This window comes from Urtica dioica, chromosome 11 (genome assembly GCF_054948205.1).
Source record: "Urtica dioica subsp. dioica isolate 48M chromosome 11, U.dioica_male_clone48M_v1_H2, whole genome shotgun sequence".
Taxonomy (NCBI): Eukaryota; Viridiplantae; Streptophyta; class Magnoliopsida; order Rosales; family Urticaceae; genus Urtica; species Urtica dioica.
In genome coordinates, this window is record NC_142766.1 from 17,572,691 (window position 1) to 17,591,310 (window position 18,620).

Here is an 18,620-nt window from a genome sequence, read left to right on the forward strand (position 1 = left end):
CAATAGTGGCATAAATCCAATCGCAAACTCATGGTTCAAGCAATAGTGACACACAATAATTCCATCCAATAACAGCTCTCAGATACTCAAAACTGTCGTCAGAGCGTGTAGATTTTGTGGCACCCACGTGGCACCATTCCCGGTCATTCACTTTGGGATATAGAGAGATATAGCAAAGCAAAGAAACGAGAAGAGCTTTCGCGAACTGTATGTATATACTTTTGACGTTTTATAAAATCTTTATATTGGGTGGACTGTATATCGTTTAGCAGTTGCACCAATAAAAATCCACCGTTGCTCTAAAATAAATTGCTGCTAATTAACGTTGTTTTCATTTCGCACCACATTTATAACTTAAAAGTAGAAATTGAGCTTCTGAAAATGAGAGCTTAATTTGTAGGGTTTTGAATTTCTCGAACGTTACATTTCTATTTAGCTTTCCAGAAGAACTAAAATGTATTTGGCATTTTATAAAGTTGTTTTTTTATTTTTTTTTCTCATTTAGGAAGGTTATTTTTTTTAAAACCCTTTTTTATGGTGAATTTTGTGTTTGCTTGTGATCGTGTGATAGCAATGAGCCTGAATACGATATGTGGGCCAATGACTTTCCTAGAGATCGCCACGTGTCATAAATGCCAATCCTTAAATCTGTGGCCGTTATCAATCGAGGAACCACAGACCACAGGTTTTCCACTTTCTCTCGCACATTCCATCACTCTTTTTAAGATCCCAAAACCCTGCTGAGATCACCAACAGAACAAAGAAAACCTCATATCAACAAACGAAGGAGTTTTTCTTGGTGACAAAGCTACTACCAGCCATGGCTGCCTCAGTTTCGACCGTTGGAACCCTCAACATAGCACCAGTACGCACAGTTCCTTAACAATTAGTTTCTTTCTTCACGTCCAAGTAACTATCTTTTTTTCGAACTTGAAACACTAGCAATTGTTCGGTGAGAATCGAACTCAGGACCTCTTGGAAATAAACCAAGAGCCTGACCACTTGATCAACAACACTTGAGTCCAAGTAACTAATAAATGAAGACTTTTTTTTTTTTTTTTTTTTTGCTATTCTTGTAGCTGAGCTTGAACGGGTCTGGTGGTGGATCGGGGTCGAGTGTGAGCTCGGCGTTTTTGGGGAAGGGCTTGAAGGTGGGTGGGAACAAGAGGGTTGGGAGGATCGTGAGGTCGAGAGCAGTGGTGTCGGAGTATGATGAGGAGAAGCAGACGGCGAAGGACCGGTGGGGCGGTCTTGCTTACGACCAATCGGACGACCAGCAAGACATCACGAGAGGGAAGGGTTTGGTGGACGACCTCTTTCAGGCCCCGCAGGGCACCGGGACCCACTACGCCATCATGAGCTCCTACGAGTACATCAGCACCGGTCTCCGACAGTATGTCCCCATTTTTCCGAGAGTGTTTTAACTAAATAACCAATTCAAATCAGTAAATATGTGAAATAGCTAAAATGTGCCAAGTAGCAGGTTTTAATATTTTTGCCCATTTATTTTATAATAATTAGTAGATAGTTAGCGGGTTTAAGAAAATAGGATAGTTAGAAGTTTGTATTTTGTTGATCCAAATTTTCATTATAAAAATGAGTGTAGTTAGAAACAATAGGTTAGGGAAGCATTTGGATCCTCTCTGTTTTTTTTTTCTCTCTCTCTAACCAAGTCACGAAACTTGTATTTTAGCAGACGCTTAGTTAATAACGGGAAGGTAGCTAATTTAATGCCATGGCAAATGATAATAAGTGCGAAAGTTAGCTAATTTGATGATGCGTCAATTTGGTTAATCCAATTATTAATCCGTTGACCAAAATTTAATTTTAACGTTTCAAGAAGACTACTATACTTTTTTTTTATATATATATATATATTTAAATATAAAGGAGACATAGATGGAGACACAAAAATAGGACAGATGATTCGAATTCTTTAAGGAACATGATATTCTGAATTTCTGATGATAAAGAACTAAAATTTAGTGTTATTGTGGAGGCAAATCTGTTGGTGATGAGCTAAGGTGTTGCGTCAACAGATTTTTTATGTGACTTAATATATTGTGATGTTTTTTTCAGGTACAACTTGGATAACAGCATGGACGGGTTTTACATAGCCCCGGCTTTCATGGACAAGCTCGTGGTTCACATCACCAAGAACTTCATGACACTCCCCAACATCAAGGCAAAGCCAACACAACAAAACCCACTAGCAAAAGCTCAAACAAAAACCCTCCTTATTAGATTGTACTAATTACCATTACTACTCGCTTTTTCATCAGGTCCCTCTCATTCTCGGCATCTGGGGAGGCAAGGGTCAGGGAAAATCCTTCCAATGTGAGCTTGTGTTCGCCAAGATGGGAATCACGTGAGCAACATTATTGATTGATAGTTTTGCAAAAGAGAAAGAGGGTCGAGAGAGAGAAACGAAAAAGAGAGACTGAATACTTCAGAGTTACACTGTGAAGTGCTTTATTAGAATAATACATCAAAGAGAAATATAAATACGCAAGACCAGTGACGGAGCCAGAAAAGCCCATCAGGGGGGCTAATTTGAAAAAAAAAATTCAGGGGGGCTTGATTGTAAAAAATTTATAAAATTGGGCCAAAAGTATAAATTTTCAAGGGAAAAAATGTAATTTTTTAAAAATGGGCAAAAAGTGCAAAAAAAAAAAATTTGAGGGGGGGGCTTAAGCCCCCCTGGGCCTTAGCTGGCTCCGTCACTGCGCAAGACAATAAAGAGATAAAAGACTAAAGTAGCCTGGCATTTTCAGGCCGATAATGATGAGCGCGGGGGAGTTGGAGAGCGGGAACGCGGGGGAGCCGGCGAAGCTGATAAGGCAGAGGTACCGCGAGGCGGCGGACATAATCAGGAAAGGGAAGATGTGCTGCCTGTTCATCAACGACCTGGACGCGGGGGCGGGTCGCATGGGCGGGACCACGCAGTACACGGTCAACAACCAGATGGTCAACGCGACGCTCATGAACATCGCCGACAACCCCACCAATGTGCAGCTCCCGGGGATGTACAACAAGGAGGAGAACCCGCGCGTCCCCATCATCGTCACCGGAAACGACTTCTCGACGCTCTACGCGCCGCTCATCCGCGACGGCCGCATGGAGAAGTTCTATTGGGCACCCACGAGGGAGGACCGCATCGGAGTCTGCATCGGGATCTTCAAGCACGACAACGTCGCTGATGAAGATATCGTCAAACTCGTCGACACGTTCCCCGGCCAATCTATTGGTAATAGCACTCCCAATGAAAAAAAAACAAGGGAAATGGTTGAGAAATAGAGTTTAAGACAAGATTTTTTTGGGAAAAATGATTCAGATTTCTTTGGAGCGCTGAGGGCAAGGGTGTACGATGACGAAGTAAGGAAGTGGATTGCGGGCGTGGGAGTGGAGGGCATCGGGAAGAGGCTCGTGAACTCGAAAGAGGGCCCACCGACGTTCGAGCAGCCTAAGATGTCGACCCAGAAGCTTCTTGAGTACGGCACCATGCTCGTCCAGGAGCAAGACAACGTCAAGAGAGTCCAGCTCGCCGACAAGTACCTCAGTGAGGCCGCCCTCGGAGACGCCAACGCCGACTCCATCAACAGAGGAGCCTTTTACGGTAATCCTCTCACCCTCTCTTAGGAATCCCACGTTGATAAAAGAGGATGAGAATTTGCTTATAATGTCATGAGTTACTTCTGTCATTTTCAATTAATTTTGAGAGAGAACTTCATAATACTTGTCAATTGATATATAAACATATGTCAATTCACACACACAACCAATAATGTGGTACTATCTCACTTCAATAGTTTGTAGGGCCATGAGTTATTCCCGTCATTGTCAATTGACTTTTGAGAGGAAACCCGTGATTTTTTTTCTCTCTCTCTCTCTCTTTAACTTTTCTTTGAATCTTGATCCAACAGGCAAGGCGGCCCAGCAAGTGAATATGCCGGTCCCCGAAGGTTGCACTGACCCCTCGGCCGCAAACTTCGACCCAACTGCTAGAAGTGACAATGGAAGCTGCGAGTACTCACTCTGATTAAATCATCATCCTGATTTCCTTTTGTAGGAAAATGAAAAAGAAAAAAAAAAACCAATTGTATTACTAGCATAGGTCTGTTTTATGTGCTGCTTGCTTCCTATCTCGCTGTTATGCTTTTGCATTTTTGATTCAATGAAATGTGATTGAGTGGTTGAAACTTTGTTATGATGATGTTTAGAGAAGCTGCATTGGAAAGTTGAGTCTTGTAAATTCACAATATGTAGTTTTTTTTTAAGCAATGAATGTTTGTGTAATATTGGATGATAATTGTTGATTGTGAAACATGTTTCTCTCAAGAGGAGTTCAATTTTATTTATAAAACAAAATAACTTAAAACTCAAACGGTTTGGAAAGAGAATTTCATTTTTATAGGCCTACTAAGTAACAAAATATTATGCATGAGATTATTATATGTAACATATCAAAACTAGACTTGTCACCTTTATGAATAAATATACCCCTTCAAACACTTTCTCTCACTTCTTTATATCTCTAACTCTCATTTCTCAGTCTTTTGACAACTTCCAACGAATACGCACGGAATTATTTAAAAAAAATCAATTTTATTTATTTATTATTTTTAACTATTTCATTAAAGAAAGTGTTGAATTAATCGGAAATCATCGAAATTAATTGGAGTTAAGGGAAGGGCAACAATGATTCCTTTGGAGAACAACGGCTACAAAAAGAGTCGTTTGCCCTTATTTCCAATTCATTTCGATTAATTATGATGACTTCTGATGATATTCAAAAATCATCGGAGTTAATTTGAATTAAGGAAAACGACTCATTTTGTAGTTGTCGTTTCCGAAATGAGTCGATGCTACCTTAAGTTTGATTAATTCTTAACGTGAGCCATGAGGAATGTCACAAGAGAGATTATCAGATAAGCATTCCAGTTTATCAAACAATGTCAGATTATGGTCATAAATAAATAAAAATTACAGAGGTTTAAATAATCCATCAATAGTACATTAGTATTTGACATGTATTAGATCTTAAATAAACTGTACTAAGAAAAGTGGTTTTTTAGCCTACTTTGCAGAATCAAGGTAATCATAAGATTAATATGAATTGGGTTATCTTTATCAACCCAACGACTCTCTTCTTCTTTCAATTAGTTTGGAGTACTCTTCCATGATTCTCTTCCTCCACTGCAATACAGAAAAATGAACAATCAATACAAAACGAAAAAAATAAAGTCAAATCTGAACGGTCTGTATTATTCTTCTACAAAGACAACCATCTATCTTAATTCTTTTACATCATTGGTAAACATAGGAAAATGAGAGGAAAGGAAGCATAATAGTGACCTTCACGAGCATTGGTAGAGACAGGCATTTGGTGAGGCATCATCGACGGTGTCTCAACGGAAGGTTTGGAACGCTGCGACTGTGGGCTTTGGTTCCTTAGGAGAGAAGTAACAGCCTCTCTTACCATATCTGCCACGCTAGCTTCGCTAGATCCGCCACCGCCAATGCTAGCTTTCTTAGGACTCCGTGGAGCAACCATCGCCTCCGAGATGGCCCGCGAAAGCGCCCTGTCCTCCTCCGCCGGCTCAAACTTGTTCAGCAAGTAATCTTTGACTGACACGCCCTTGTCCCATATTCCGGACTCAATTTTTTTAGGCGAAGTGTCGGTAATGTTGGTGTTGGTTTGGCCTTGGACCCTCGAAGCTTCCGGTCCGATCTCCCCGCTCACGCTCTCCGAAATCGGCGTTAGTACATTTTGGGTTGTTTTGGCTTCGGTCAATGGTTTGGTGTTAGGGCTTTCAAAGGTCACATTTTGCTCTTCAGAGGGAATGGTTGTGGGTAAAACATGCTTCTCGCAGATCACAGGGCTCGATTTTGGATGCTTACTCGCCGCCGCTTCATTGCACCTCTTCGGAGATTCACACACTGAAAATAAAAGAAAAAAAAAACTAATAAAAATTTCGAAGTTATGTGTGTGTCACAAAGAAAAAAAATAATGTCATGATAATTAATTACTTGGAGCTCCGAGATATTCGGCATTTCCATCTTCGTGTTCATCTTCACCTAAACAAGAGGGCGTGGCATCGTCGTGGTCGTGATGCTTCTTCTTGAAGCTCAGTGAGTGTTTGAATTTCTTAGCCTTCTCTTTGACTTTGGTCATGACCGATTTCTTCTGAGGACTCTCGTGGCTGTGATGCTCATCCGCTCGATCTTGTCGCCTCTGAGAAATGTTTAGCCTTCTCAGTGGTTCCCCATCTGCATCATAATCAGTCGCCCATCAGATCAGATGTCATGAAAAGAAAACTTGCTCGTCAAGAAAGCTATTTAATGGTCGGAAATTTCAGAATCAGTTGTTACCTCGGAGCATGTCGATAGTGGTGGCTGGGGAGTCGCGTCTTTGGGGACGATCAAGTTGAGCCATTCTTTCATTCACCGATTGCAGAGAGAGATTAGTTCCTATTTAATCAGGAGTTACTAATCATGGATTTATATGTGTATAAATAAAAGATTGAGGCCTTTGTCTGTGGCTCCGAGTCATTGCCTATTTGGTGCTGTATTTTGTGGACTATTTTACTACCACGTGGAGAGCGGGGGAGATTTGTAATATTGGCTTGTCATTTTGCGACTAACAAAAGCTTGTTCTCAAATAGCCACATCGACCAATTAAATTATAATTACAGTAATAAATAAAGAAAAAAAATCCATTTGACCACCTTTTTTTATGCAACTAACTGAAATATATCCCATTCAATCGGAAGGAAAGACACGCACAGGTTTGTCATCATAGAACTTTGACTCTGACGATCGTTAAGAACATGAACAATATATCTATCACACGACGTTGACTACTTATGCATAGAGCGAAAATCTATGACAAGAAGAATCAATATCACGCACAAATGCATTACTCTCTGGTGTATTAGTCTACTTATGTAAATATATATACACATTGACATATTTCTGCTACACATTTTGAGGAAGTAGGCATTAATTTAAGGGTTCTTTAGGTATATAACTACATTTACAGTTTGACATATTGTTTCGTAAATCTTAGGTAAATAGTCGACTTCCGTATAATTACATAAATTTTAGGTGAATAGCCCTTCCATATATTAGGTTACGTCATCTTTATAGTTATTTATTTAATATTTACGAAACATTGGCTATATAGCAATCTCAAACATTTTAATTTACTAATTACCTAATTTTTTGTTAATTAAATTGAAGGATTACCCATACATATATGTTAAGGCGAAAATTGTGAAAGCGTTTATATAACTGAAATTAGTAAAGGCCTTGATACAAAATATAATAAATGAACAAGTCACCCAGTTCGGTGAAGACAACTTAAAAAATATTTACAATTAACGATTTGTTAATATCGAAAGTATATCAACACTTTGAGTTGCAGGTGATTCAGTTTAAAGCCGGACCTTATGATCGCACGTGGACTATACAATGGTGAAATCCTCTAATTCGTTGTCTTTGTCTCGCCGAAAAGTGTCGCAGAGAACATACTAGTTAAAATAATTGATTTAATAACAAGAGTTGTGATAAAATTTCAAAACATAATAAATTGAACAAACTTTAAACTCAATTTAGTGGAGACCACTTATGTTTATGAACCTTAAAAAAAGTAACATGTCAAATGTGCTATAAAAAAAATAATTATACTAAACGGCTCAATCGCTAACTATTCGATCTACGTTTACCTTCACGACTATAAGTCACAATGTTGTTGCTTTCAGAGTAAATCTCTCACGATTTTTAGAGCTATTTCTCATCTTGACAAAAACAAAATAAAACTACGGCTAATACATTTCATATAGACGAAGCTCAATAGAGAAATAAACATACACAAGAGACGAGAGGATTCCTTGAGAGGATCATCTCCCTGTCCCAATCGGCATTTGTCTTGGGCCATTGGATTGCGGAAAATACTATCCTTGCCCTAGAAGTCATGCTTATTGAAACAACATGATTTGTCTAATTTGGAAAATACTATCCTCTTACCTAGGTCGAAATCATTGTTGAAGTCTAATTTGGAACCTTCTTAATTATTTTAAATCAATCTAAAAAATAGTGGGTCGCAATTGTTGCATAATTTGTGTGCTAATAAGGGAAAAATATGAAATATATTGATATTTTAGGGAGACACCGAGTTGCCACTCGATAACACGCCGAATAAGAAACAACATGATCATAGAGTAAGTCCAATAATCTCTTAACAAGATCAAAATCGAGAAGATAGAGAAGTTAGCAGTTACTCAATGATTAGTCAAATTGAAGGGTTAAAAACACTAGATAATTGCCAATGCCCATTAAGACACTTGGTTATCATAACCTCTAATATCACAAGGCAATTATCTAAATAACCTTTCAGACTCGGGAATCGATCAACTCACGATGTAAGTTCATCAACCCTTATAAAAACTCGAACAAGCTCAACATTAATCAACTAGACACTCACATTGGTTTCAAACACATCAAGGAATTATATCGTCCTCACTTCACCTATTTTTATTAGCATTCTCATTTACTTTATTTATATACTTCTTTTATGAGATCCGTGTAAAAAAAATAATCCAACCTAGATTATTGTTGTAACGATCGAGTCTATTCGGGGTAAACTAGATTATTGTTGTAACGATCGAGTCTATTCGGGGTAAACTAGATTATTGTTGTAACGATCGAGTCTGTTCGGGGTAAACTAATTTACTGACACAATTGTCGTAAACTACATTTCCTAAATAAAATTGAAAAGGGATCTCAATGACTGTTCTTTAAACATGTTTGTTTTGTCTAATTATAAATTATTCGTACAAAATACATTTTAAATTAGCATTGCACTGACTCATAATAAGAAGAAGAAAAAATATACTAAGACCATAAATCAAAGATATTCAAACAACAAATACTTTTGTAGCGGGGTCTAAAGGCATGCTCAGCGAAAATTTTAATTGTCGATAGAAATGTTGATTGTTGGCATTCAACGGAAAGAGAAATGAAGGGGGAATCTCATGAAATTTCTTAAACATTTCAAACGTTGAGCTATATTAACTTTAATTACAGAGCTGATTTGGAATTTTCTTCCAACTCTTCGGTTTCATTTGGAACCCAAAAATAAGAAGGAAATGAAAATAGAATCGTTCTCGTTTTTATTGTGCTATTTGGAATGAGGAAAAATAGGACATAAAGAAAAATAGAGAGAAAGAGAGAAAATGTAAAACTAATAAGTGGATTTCTATGTTTTACCGAATATTGAGTAAAAAAATAGAATTCAACTAAATTAATTTATAATGTGAGTTTCAGTTTGTATCTATCTTTTCACTTTCTCCTCTTATCATCTTCTCATTTATCATGACTTCTAATTAAATACAACATATCATTTAGATTTGTTCTCTTATTTTTCATTCAATTTTAATTTTCTCTCTCACTGTACCTCTTATTTTCTATTCAACTTTTATTTACTTACTTTTCCGATCTCCAAACGAAATCTTCATTCTGAAGAAGGAAAAAAAATTACATAGTTAAATACATTCAGCGCGAGTAGTAAACTAAAATTTGAGAAAATTGACTAGCTCCTCCGTTGGTAAATCAGAGGGTTTATATTGTTGTGTAAATTAGACCCTAGTATTGTGTTATTTAATAAAAACGGAGAGGTAGTGGTGATATTTTCCCATAAATAATATTACAAATACGTTCCCCAATAGTAATATAAAATCAATTAAAATAAATCTCGAAAACCTTACGCATCGGTTCCCCAACAAATTACCACCTTCTCTCTCCCAATCTCAACAAAACCCCTTAAGCCCTCTCTCTCTCTCTCTCTCTCTCTCTCTCTCCCTCTCCTTATCTCTTTCTCACTCTAACAATGCCCGTCTTCTCGGCGGCGGCGGCGTCAAGCCACCTCCTCAATTCCGCCGCCCTCCGTCCGAAATTACCGACCACCACTCGGTCTTCGTCTTCTCTCCCTCTCCTCAGATGCCAAGCCAACCTCTCTCACTCTCAACACCAAAACCCGACTGACCATCCCCAACTCCAACAAAAACAACCCCTCAATCTCACCTCTCTCCTCCCCAGAACCCTCGCTGCCGCCTCCGCCATCTCCCTCGTCTTCGCCGCCGCGAACGGCGGCGGCGGAGGAAACAATTTCTTCGGCGGCGGCGGAGGAGGAGGAGGCGGAAACGGCGGGGGAGGAGGAGGCGGAGGCGAAGGGTTCTGGAAAAGACTCTTATGCCCCTCGGCAGCGGTGGCGGACGAGCAACAAGCCTCCGATTGGGACCCCCACGGCCTCCCGGCGAAGATCGTGGTCCAGCTCAGCAAGCTAAGCGGGTTCAAGAAGTACAAGCTGTCCGACATCGCGTTCCTGGACCGGCGGCGAGGAAGCACCGTGGGCCCCGAGGACTCGTTCTTCGAGATGGTCTCGCTCCGGCCCGGAGGGGTCTACACCAAGGCCCAGCTCCAGAAGGAGCTCGAGAGCCTGGCCACTTGCGGAATGTTCGAGAAGGTGGACATGGAAGGGAAGACCAACCCCGACGGAACCCTAGCGCTGACCATCGCCTTCACGGAGTCCACGTGGCAGTCCGCGGACAAGTTCCGGTGCATCAACGTGGGCCTCTTGCCCCAGACGAAGCCCGTGGAGATGGACCCGGACATGACCGAGAAAGAGAAGCTCGAGTACTTCAAGAGCCAGGAAAAGGACTACAAGCGCAGGATCGAGCGGTCCCGCGACTGCCTTCTTCCTCCGGCGGTCTACGCCGATGTGCTCCAGATGCTGAGGGAGCAGGGTAAGGTCTCCGCGCGCCTGCTCCAGCGGATCCGCGACCGCGTCCAGCGCTGGTACCAGGACGAGGGCTACGCCTGCGCTCAGGTCGTCAATTTCGGGAACCTCAACACCAAGGAGGTCGTGTGCGAGGTCGTCGAGGGAGACATAACCCAGCTCGTCATCCAGTTCCAGGACAAGCTCGGCAATGTCGTCGAGGGTAATACTCAGGTCCCGGTCGTCAAGAGAGAGCTTCCAAAGCAGGTACAAAAATCATGATGATTTTACAAATTACAATACAGAATTGCGCGTCTCTCTGAGCTTGGGTTTTTTTTTTATATGCAGCTTCGGCCCAACTGCGTGTTCAACATCGAGGCGGGGAAACAGGCTCTGAGGAACATAAACTCGCTGGCTCTCTTCTCCAACATCGAAGTCAACCCGAAGCCCGACGAGAAGAACGAGGGAGGGATCATCGTGGAGATCAAGCTCAAGGAGCTCGAGCAGAAGACCGCTGAAGTTAGTACCGAGTGGAGTATCGTGCCCGGCCGTGGAGGTTATCCCACTTTGGTGAGTTTTCATTAGCGTGTTACACCATCAAAGGTGTCATCTTTTATTTTTTTTTAATCTATCACGTTATGCTTTTTTTTTTTTTTTTTTTTTTAGGCTTCGCTGCAGCCTGGTGGAACGGTGACTTTTGAGCACCGGAATATCAAAGGCCTTAATCGATCCGTTATTGGTTCTGTGACCACCAGCAACTTCTGCAATCCCCAGGTGATCTTAGTTCGATAAAGTGGTGGAAGATAAAGTGATGTGTGACACGAAAACTTATGTGCCGTAAATACTTTTTTTTTCAATACAGGATGATCTTGCTTTCAAACTCGAATACGTGCATCCCTACCTGGATGGCGTTTATAATCCTCGCAACAGGACTCTCCGTGTGAGCTGCTTCAACAGCCGAAAGCTGAGCCCGGTTTTCACCGGTGGGCCTGGAGTCGATGAAGTCCCTCCCATTTGGGTCGACCGAGCTGGCGTGAAGGCTAACATAACAGAGGTGACGTTTTCCTAGTTTTTTTTTTTTTTTGCTTGGATTTTTTTTTCGAAGTTTGCTCATGTCTTTTTCGAGTGCAGAATTTCACACGTCAGAGCAAGTTCACGTACGGAGTCGTGATGGAAGAGATCACGACTCGCGACGAAAGTAGTCACATATGTCCGAATGGGCAGAGGGTTTTGCCCAGTGGAGGAATCAGCGTCGACGGACCTCCAACGACTCTCAGCGGGACCGGTATTGACCGCATGGCTTTTCTTCAGGCAAACATCACTCGTGACAACACCAGGTTTGTCAACGGTGCCATTGTCGGCCAGAGAAACGTCTTCCAGGTCAGCCCCAGAAAAAATGTCTAAAATACTCGGCTCTTTGTTTGCTCAGTCTTGAGACAAGTTTCATGTTCAACCTCAAAATCTATACATGCCATTTTCCATTTCGTATCTGATCTCGTACTGGGTGTGTGGAAATTTCAGGTGGACCAAGGTGTGGGTGTTGGGAGCAACTTTCCGTTCTTCAACCGTCACCAGTTGACATTCACCAACTTTCTACAGCTGAGGGAAGTCGAGGAAGGTGCTGGAAAATCGCCGCCACCTGTCCTTGTGCTTCACGGCCACTACGGAGGCTGCGTCGGTGACCTTCCGAGCTACGATGCTTTCACCCTCGGCGGGCCCTACTCCGTCAGGGGTTACAACATGGGCGAGATCGGTGCCGCCAGAAACATTGTCGAGGTAAGTAAGAGGACTGTTTGACTTTGACTTTCCAATCCTTATGGTCCTTTTTGGAAGCCGGAAATTGCAAAATGAAAGTGAAAATTTGAAGAAAAAGGAAAATAGGAGGGAAAATCAAATTTTTATGATGAGTTGGAAGTCATGGAAAATGTGGAAAAATGAAGATGTATAGTGAGAAGAGAAGACAGAACGTGGGACGATTACAAGTTTTGACGGGTTTCGTTTTCCACCAAGTTTACCAAGGAAAATGGAATCCTCTCTTTATTTAATACGTTTTTCCTTTCATTTACCTTTGCCTCCTATTTTCCATCAATCCAAACGAGACAAGGAAAACTAGAGGGACTCCATTTTCTCTTCCCGCTTATTATCCACTTAACACACCGTAACTGTTCCGACTCTTCATTGATTAATGTCATTCATTCACAGCTTGCCGCTGAGCTTAGGATACCCGTGAAAGGCACACACGTGTATGCATTTGCCGAACATGGGAATGACCTCGGAACCTCAAAGGACGTGAAAGGGAATCCCACAGAAGTGTACAGGCGAATGGGTCAAGGTTCGTCGTACGGAGTCGGTGTGAAGCTGGGTCTAGTCCGAGCCGAGTATGCCGTGGATCACAATTCAGGGAGCGGCGCCGTGTTTTTCCGATTCGGAGAGAGATTTTGAGATGTGATTAGATACTTGGTTTTATTATATCTATTCCATTGGGATTTTGACCCTGAGTGTTTTAACATGATATCTACTCGATGCTTAGTACTAGATGGATGGTACAAGGATTTGCTGTGTTAATTGTTTTGTCGGATTAAGAGCTCTAGTATGGTATACTCGAGAAATTGTGGAATTGTAATTCGTTTTTTCGTTTCCCATTGATGAATGAATCCAAGTATAATGCTTATTTGGTATTGCTCTACAACAAACACTCTTCTTTGTCAAAATGGCATATTGATGTTAGGAAGGAAAAAATGAGGGCTTAGATTCAAATATCAGCAATTTGTCCTTTTGAGGATCAATATATGGCGGATATAACATCGCTTTTGACCACTATAAGCCAAGCTCCTTCTTGAGCTTAGCCAGAGTAGCTTCTATTTCATCAATGTTGTCCTCGATGCTACTCTTGTTCCCTGCGGCCTCGCTTTTCGTCTCACCATTTCTCAATCCTTCAGTGTTGTCCGTCTCATCCTCGCTATCCGTTATGTTAAGCTCCTTCTCCAGAAACTCCACAAACTCCTCGCCAACGTCCTGAAAAACACAACTCAAAGTCGTAACGGGTTTTCCTTCGTTGCAGATACGCTGTTACATATAGGTTGGAAGTGGATGATGTCATCGTCTTTCTTACCGCTAATTCTTCCCAGAGACTTTTGGGCTTTCCTTTGGAGGCGCTTGCTTCCCAGTTGCTGAACTCTTGTTGAAGATCTTTGAAAAAGTCCTCTGCAACACCATTAAGACTTGCATTACTCTCAAGGCACACACAAGAGGGGAAGAAAAAGGCAAGCAATCTTCCATGTTTTCCAAAATATTTGAGCTTTTTTATTATACGGTGATATTTCATGAAGAGGCTAAATCTACCTAGTGTTATTTGTACATCTCTCACAAAGTGACCTGCATATCATCAACCGGGTCAATAATAACAACTAACACAAACAATTACCGACTGTGAAACATGGACACCCACACCAAGTTGAGAACTTTTTTCTTTCCTTGTTTATATGCAACAAGTGATTCCAGTCTCCTATGTAATAGCATGTACGGAAAAAAGGAGGGCTTTACCAAATCCATAAAAATCCTCTTCCTTCTGCGAAACCTTTGCGCTACTTTGAGACGAAAAACCAGAATCGTACTTCCTACGCGACTCGGAACTCATCAACGTGTTATAGGCGTGTTTTATCCTCAAGAATTTCTCCTGAGCATTTGGCTGTACTAACACAAAAACAAACACGCCAATCCATAAAACCCTCTCACAAAAGAACACCGATATTTAGATTAAAAAAAATGACCTCTTTGTTGACATCAGGGTGAAACTTGAGTGCCAGTTTCCGATAAGCCCTCTTGATTTCTCCGGCGGAAGCCGAGGGAGGAACGCCCAGAACCTGATACGGAGATTCTCTCCCAACTCCGGCTCTAGCCACGAAGCTTCTTCTTCTTCTTCTTCTCCGGTTCAGATCCTGGATAGAAACCACCCCATTTCCGCTAACCCAGGAAATGTGAGTAGTGAAAATCGGCGTGGAAGAGCGAATGAGGGAACAGCAGTGACGACGGTGCGGCGCTATAAATGGCGGCGGTAGATATGTTGGGGTCGCAGTAATCTGGTTTGGTATTTTCAAGCTCATGTCCTTCCCGATTTTGGTCGTTGAGGCATATATTATAATTCTATTCTACTACCACTGCTATCTCCTGATCGATATATTCATAGAATAAATGGACGGTAATGTCCAATCCAGTGGGTTGGAGAAGAGAAGCTATGCTCTTCTTTATCTTTGCTCTTTGTTTGGGAGACGACGAAAAAGTTTTGGGATAATATAGTCCTTTTTTTGAAGAAACTAGTTTATCTAATAAATGATGGGTTTATATCGTATTGATAGTCTAAAGCCAGAAAAACGACATATTAGTAATAAAAACGACATTGAAAAAACTCGAGAAACTAAAAACTCGGCCAACAAAGCAGACCCAAGCCTAAGACTGACAGCCAGACCACTTGCCTCATCCCGCGCTCGAGCGAGGCGCCTACCTCGCTCTAATCGAGGTCCCGTTCTCCAAGTTTGTTCAAAGCATCAAAGTCCTACAAATACTTCATTAAATATCAGTCCAAGATATAATTATTATTCACTAAAGCACATCTCTGCCAAAATTCTCTATCTCACTCTTCACTTCCTCTCTCTACAATCTATAAACGAGATGAGATTCTCCACCTCACCTAACTCTCCGAACTGATGTTGATTATCGAAGCGCGCATCGGGAAAAATCTCGATGCACTATCATAACTCATTTTTTAGTCTATCTCAAATAACAGAGACCGAAAAATTTACTTACTAGCGAAGAGAAGATTAAAATCGACAACCATCACCCTTACCACAGTCGTCCTTAATAAGGACCTTTAATGATTGTGGTATTTCGAGCTTTACCTTTATAACCTAGGTTTTCAGGGCCTTCGGAATCGACCTCAGTTCTCGTCGTGATTCCGAGAACCATCTAGAGGTCTTGGCATTCTGAGTATCCTTAAGGATTGTTATTTTTTGTGGTGAGTTTTATAGAGAGGATGCTAATCTTAAGACTAAAAATAGTTTTTATTTCTTGAAATTGTGTGTTTTAACTTTTAACCATTGATGTCATGTGTTTTGGCTAGTTTAGTTTATTTTTTGCAATTAAGTTGTGTGGAAATTAGGCATTCACGGAGTTTAGTCACTCTGCCGCGTTGAATTGCCTGGGAGCTTATTGCAGCACCGATCTCGACGACAACGGACTGTTCACACCGGGTCCGGGTGGTTTTGCTCGCAAAACTCTGGGTGAGGGTGGTTCTGCTTCCATAACGGGTGAGAACTCTCACGCAAAACTAAAAAATAATGTGTTCTAAAAATAATAATATAGAACACATTATTTTTTATTTGAACGCAAATAATAATAATAATAACAATAATAATATAATCCAAGCTTGCTTGGTCCAAGTGGTAACACCACTCTCCTCCCTAGGGGAGGATGCGGGATTGAATTTCGGGGGATGTAATGTACACATTTAGTAATTTTTGAGGTGTGTTTGTGTGGTTCTAGAAATAGATACTAATATTTGTTCAGTCCCCTCTATTTTTAAATATCTTATCTTGTATAATTCGCTACTCATATCCAATTCTATATTGAACCATAGTTGTCTTGAAGTTTAATTTTATACTGTGAAAAAATGTAAGATGTTTACTCTTCTTAAGTTTTGTATCCATTATCTATTAAAAAAACAAAAACCTTTGGGCTGCTTTTATCAACAACATTAAAATCTCTACGGAAACGTAAAAAATCTTAGGTGTTCAAATAAAAAATAATGTGTTCTAAAAATAATAATATATATTTTATTTTGTTTTTGTATTCAGATAACTTCACCTTTAACGTACGTTGAAGGTGATACTTTCGGATATTTGTATAAACACGACAACGAAAAAGATTATCTAAAAGTCGCGGTATCCAGGCATAATATGAGCAGGAAGGAAATTTTGGTGTTCACGGAGTTTAGTCACTCTGCCGCGTTGAAGTGTCTGGGAGCTTATTGCAGCACTGACCTCGACGACAACGGATTGTTCACACCAAGTCCGAGTTGTTTTGCTCGCAAAACTCTGGTTGAGGGTGGTTCTGCTTCCATAACGGGTGAGAACTCTCACGCAAAACTAAAAAATAATGTGTTCTAAAAATAATAAAGAACACATTATTTTTTATTTGAACACAAATAATAATAATAATAATAATATAACCCAAGCTTGCTTGGTCCAAGTGGTAACACCACTCTCCTCCCTGAGGGGGGATGCGGGATTGAATATCGGGGGGTGTAATGTACACATTTAGTAATTTTTGGGGTGTGTTTGTGTGGTTCTAGAAATAGATACTTATATTTGTTCAATCCCCTATATTTGTAAATATCTTATCTTGTATAATTCGCTACTCATATCCAATTCTATATTGAACCATAGTTGTCTTGAAGTTTAATTTTATACTGTGAAAAAATGTAAGATGTTTACTCTTCTTAAGTTTTGTATCCATCATCTTTTTTTTTTCCCTTTTTCTAGAACTGCATGGATATTTTTTCATTTCTGCGCATTGCAACGCATGGCTAACATTAAATAAAGAATTATCTCTAGAAAGTAATAGCTCTTATCATGCCATCTCGATTGATATATAAAAAAAAAAAAAACAAAAACAAAAAAACCTTTGGGCTGCTTTTATCAACAACAACAATAAAATCTCTACGGAAACGTGAAAAATCTTAGGTGTTCAAATAAAAAGTAATATGTTCTAAAAATAATAATATATATTTTTATATTGTTTTTGTATTCAGATAACTTCACCTTTAGCGTACGTTTAAGGTGATACTTTCGGATATTTGTATAAACACGACAGCGAAAAAGATTATCTGAAAGTCGCAGTATCCAGGCATGATATAAGCAGGAAGGAAATTTGGCGTTCACGGAGTTTAGTCACTCTGCCGCGTTGAATTGTCTGGGAGCTTATTACAGCACTGACCTCGACGACAACGGACTGTTCACACCTGGTCCGGGTGGTTTTGCTCGCAAAACTCTGGGTGAGGGTGGTTATGCTTCCATAACGGGTGAGAACTCTCACGCAAAACTAAAAAATAATGTGTTCTAAAAATAATAATATAGAACACATTATTTTTTATTTGAACACAAATAATAATAATAGTAATAATAATAATAATAATAATAATAATAATAATAATAATAATAATAATAATATAACCCAAGTTTGCTTGGTCCAAGTGTTAACACCACTCTCCTCTCTGGGGGAGGATGCAAGATTGAATCTTTGGGGGTGTAATGTACACATTTAGTAATTTTTGAGGTGTGTTTGTGTGGTTGTAGAAATAGATACTTATATTTGTTCAGTCCCCTATATTTGTAAATATCTTATCTTGTATAATTCGCTACTCATATCCAATTCTATATTGAACCATAGTTGTCTTGAAGTTTAATTTTATACTGCGAAAAAATGTTAGATGTTTACTCTTCTTAAGTTTTGTACCCAATATCTATTAAAAAAAGAAAAACAAAAAAACCTTTGGGCTGCTTTTATCAACAACATTAAAATCTCTACGGAAACGTAAAAAATCTTAGGTGTTCAAATAAAAAATAATGTGTTCTAAAAGTAATAATATATATTTTATTTTGTTTTTGTATTCAGATAACTTCACCTTTAACGTACGTTGAAGGTGATACTTTCGGATATTCGTATAAACACGACAACGAAAAAGATTATCTAAAAGTCGCGGTATCCAGGCATGATATGAGCAGGAAGGAAATTTTGGTGTTCACGGAGTTTAGTCATTCTGCCGCGTTGAAGTGTCTGGGAGCTTATT

General features: G+C 40.0%; 4 protein-coding genes across 5 annotated transcripts; 2 read left to right on the plus strand and 2 right to left on the minus strand.

The window, feature by feature from the left end:
* Positions 1 to 717: 717 nt before the first annotated feature.
* On the plus strand, positions 718 to 4,334 carry LOC149381860 (ribulose bisphosphate carboxylase/oxygenase activase, chloroplastic-like). The gene is made up of 7 exons (XM_089630233.1): positions 718 to 865; positions 1,080 to 1,393; positions 2,080 to 2,185; positions 2,283 to 2,368; positions 2,775 to 3,247; positions 3,335 to 3,616; positions 3,924 to 4,334. The coding sequence occupies exons 1-7, from the start codon at positions 821 to 823 to the stop codon at positions 4,037 to 4,039; spliced, it is 1,422 nt and encodes a 473-aa protein (XP_089486359.1). The 5' UTR covers positions 718 to 820; the 3' UTR covers positions 4,040 to 4,334.
* Positions 4,335 to 5,155: 821 nt separating this feature from the next.
* LOC149381861 (low-temperature-induced protein) lies at positions 5,156 to 6,436 on the minus strand. Its single transcript, XM_089601436.1, has 4 exons — positions 6,373 to 6,436; positions 6,031 to 6,270; positions 5,356 to 5,940; positions 5,156 to 5,196 (listed from the first exon to the last, which is right to left on the minus strand). The coding sequence occupies exons 1-4, from the start codon at positions 6,434 to 6,436 to the stop codon at positions 5,156 to 5,158; spliced, it is 930 nt and encodes a 309-aa protein (XP_089457562.1).
* Positions 6,437 to 9,774: 3,338 nt separating this feature from the next.
* Positions 9,775 to 13,448, plus strand: TOC75-III (translocon at the outer envelope membrane of chloroplasts 75-III). The gene is made up of 7 exons (XM_089630038.1): positions 9,775 to 11,044; positions 11,126 to 11,347; positions 11,444 to 11,551; positions 11,640 to 11,831; positions 11,909 to 12,157; positions 12,299 to 12,553; positions 12,980 to 13,448. Exons 1-7 carry the CDS (start codon positions 9,890 to 9,892, stop codon positions 13,217 to 13,219), a joined length of 2,421 nt encoding a protein of 806 aa, XP_089486164.1. The 5' UTR covers positions 9,775 to 9,889; the 3' UTR covers positions 13,220 to 13,448.
* Positions 13,449 to 13,475: 27 nt separating this feature from the next.
* LOC149381863 (uncharacterized) lies at positions 13,476 to 15,085 on the minus strand. 2 transcript variants are annotated; one of them, XM_089630039.1, is made up of 5 exons: positions 14,548 to 15,085; positions 14,321 to 14,465; positions 14,120 to 14,152; positions 13,890 to 13,981; positions 13,476 to 13,792 (listed from the first exon to the last, which is right to left on the minus strand). In XM_089630039.1, the coding sequence occupies exons 1-5, from the start codon at positions 14,878 to 14,880 to the stop codon at positions 13,595 to 13,597; spliced, it is 801 nt and encodes a 266-aa protein (XP_089486165.1). In that variant the 5' UTR covers positions 14,881 to 15,085; the 3' UTR covers positions 13,476 to 13,594. The 2 variants fall into 2 exon arrangements, with proteins under 2 accessions (XP_089486165.1, XP_089486166.1); XM_089630040.1 differs by lacking the exon at positions 14,120 to 14,152.
* Between the last annotated feature and the right edge of the window lie 3,535 nt (positions 15,086 to 18,620).

What these genes read in the sequence shown, in the direction of transcription:
- LOC149381860 (XM_089630233.1), top strand. Translation starts at nt 821, where the DNA reads ATGGCTGCCTCAGTTTCGACCGTTGGAACCCTCAACATAGCACCA. An exon ending in GAACCCTCAACATAGCACCA is followed by an intron (nt 866 to 1,079) that starts GTACGCACAGTT and finishes CTATTCTTGTAG; the next exon opens with CTGAGCTTGAACGGGTCTGG. An exon ending in ATCAGCACCGGTCTCCGACA is followed by an intron (nt 1,394 to 2,079) that starts GTATGTCCCCAT and finishes TGTTTTTTTCAG; the next exon opens with GTACAACTTGGATAACAGCA.
- TOC75-III (XM_089630038.1), top strand. Translation starts at nt 9,890, where the DNA reads ATGCCCGTCTTCTCGGCGGCGGCGGCGTCAAGCCACCTCCTCAATTCC. An exon ending in GTGGAGGTTATCCCACTTTG is followed by an intron (nt 11,348 to 11,443) that starts GTGAGTTTTCAT and finishes TTTTTTTTTTAG; the next exon opens with GCTTCGCTGCAGCCTGGTGG. An exon ending in CCGCCAGAAACATTGTCGAG is followed by an intron (nt 12,554 to 12,979) that starts GTAAGTAAGAGG and finishes ATTCATTCACAG; the next exon opens with CTTGCCGCTGAGCTTAGGAT.
- LOC149381863 (XM_089630039.1), bottom strand. Translation starts at nt 14,880, where the DNA reads ATGAGCTTGAAAATACCAAACCAGATTACTGCGACCCCAACATATCTA. An exon ending in ACCCTGATGTCAACAAAGAG is followed by an intron (nt 14,466 to 14,547) that starts GTCATTTTTTTT and finishes GTGTTAGTACAG; the next exon opens with CCAAATGCTCAGGAGAAATT. An exon ending in AGAGGATTTTTATGGATTTG is followed by an intron (nt 14,153 to 14,320) that starts GTAAAGCCCTCC and finishes GATGATATGCAG; the next exon opens with GTCACTTTGTGAGAGATGTA.
- LOC149381861 (XM_089601436.1), bottom strand. Translation starts at nt 6,436, where the DNA reads ATGGCTCAACTTGATCGTCCCCAAAGACGCGACTCCCCAGCCACCACT. An exon ending in CACTATCGACATGCTCCGAG is followed by an intron (nt 6,271 to 6,372) that starts GTAACAACTGAT and finishes ATTATGATGCAG; the next exon opens with ATGGGGAACCACTGAGAAGG. An exon ending in CGAATATCTCGGAGCTCCAA is followed by an intron (nt 5,941 to 6,030) that starts GTAATTAATTAT and finishes TTTTATTTTCAG; the next exon opens with TGTGTGAATCTCCGAAGAGG.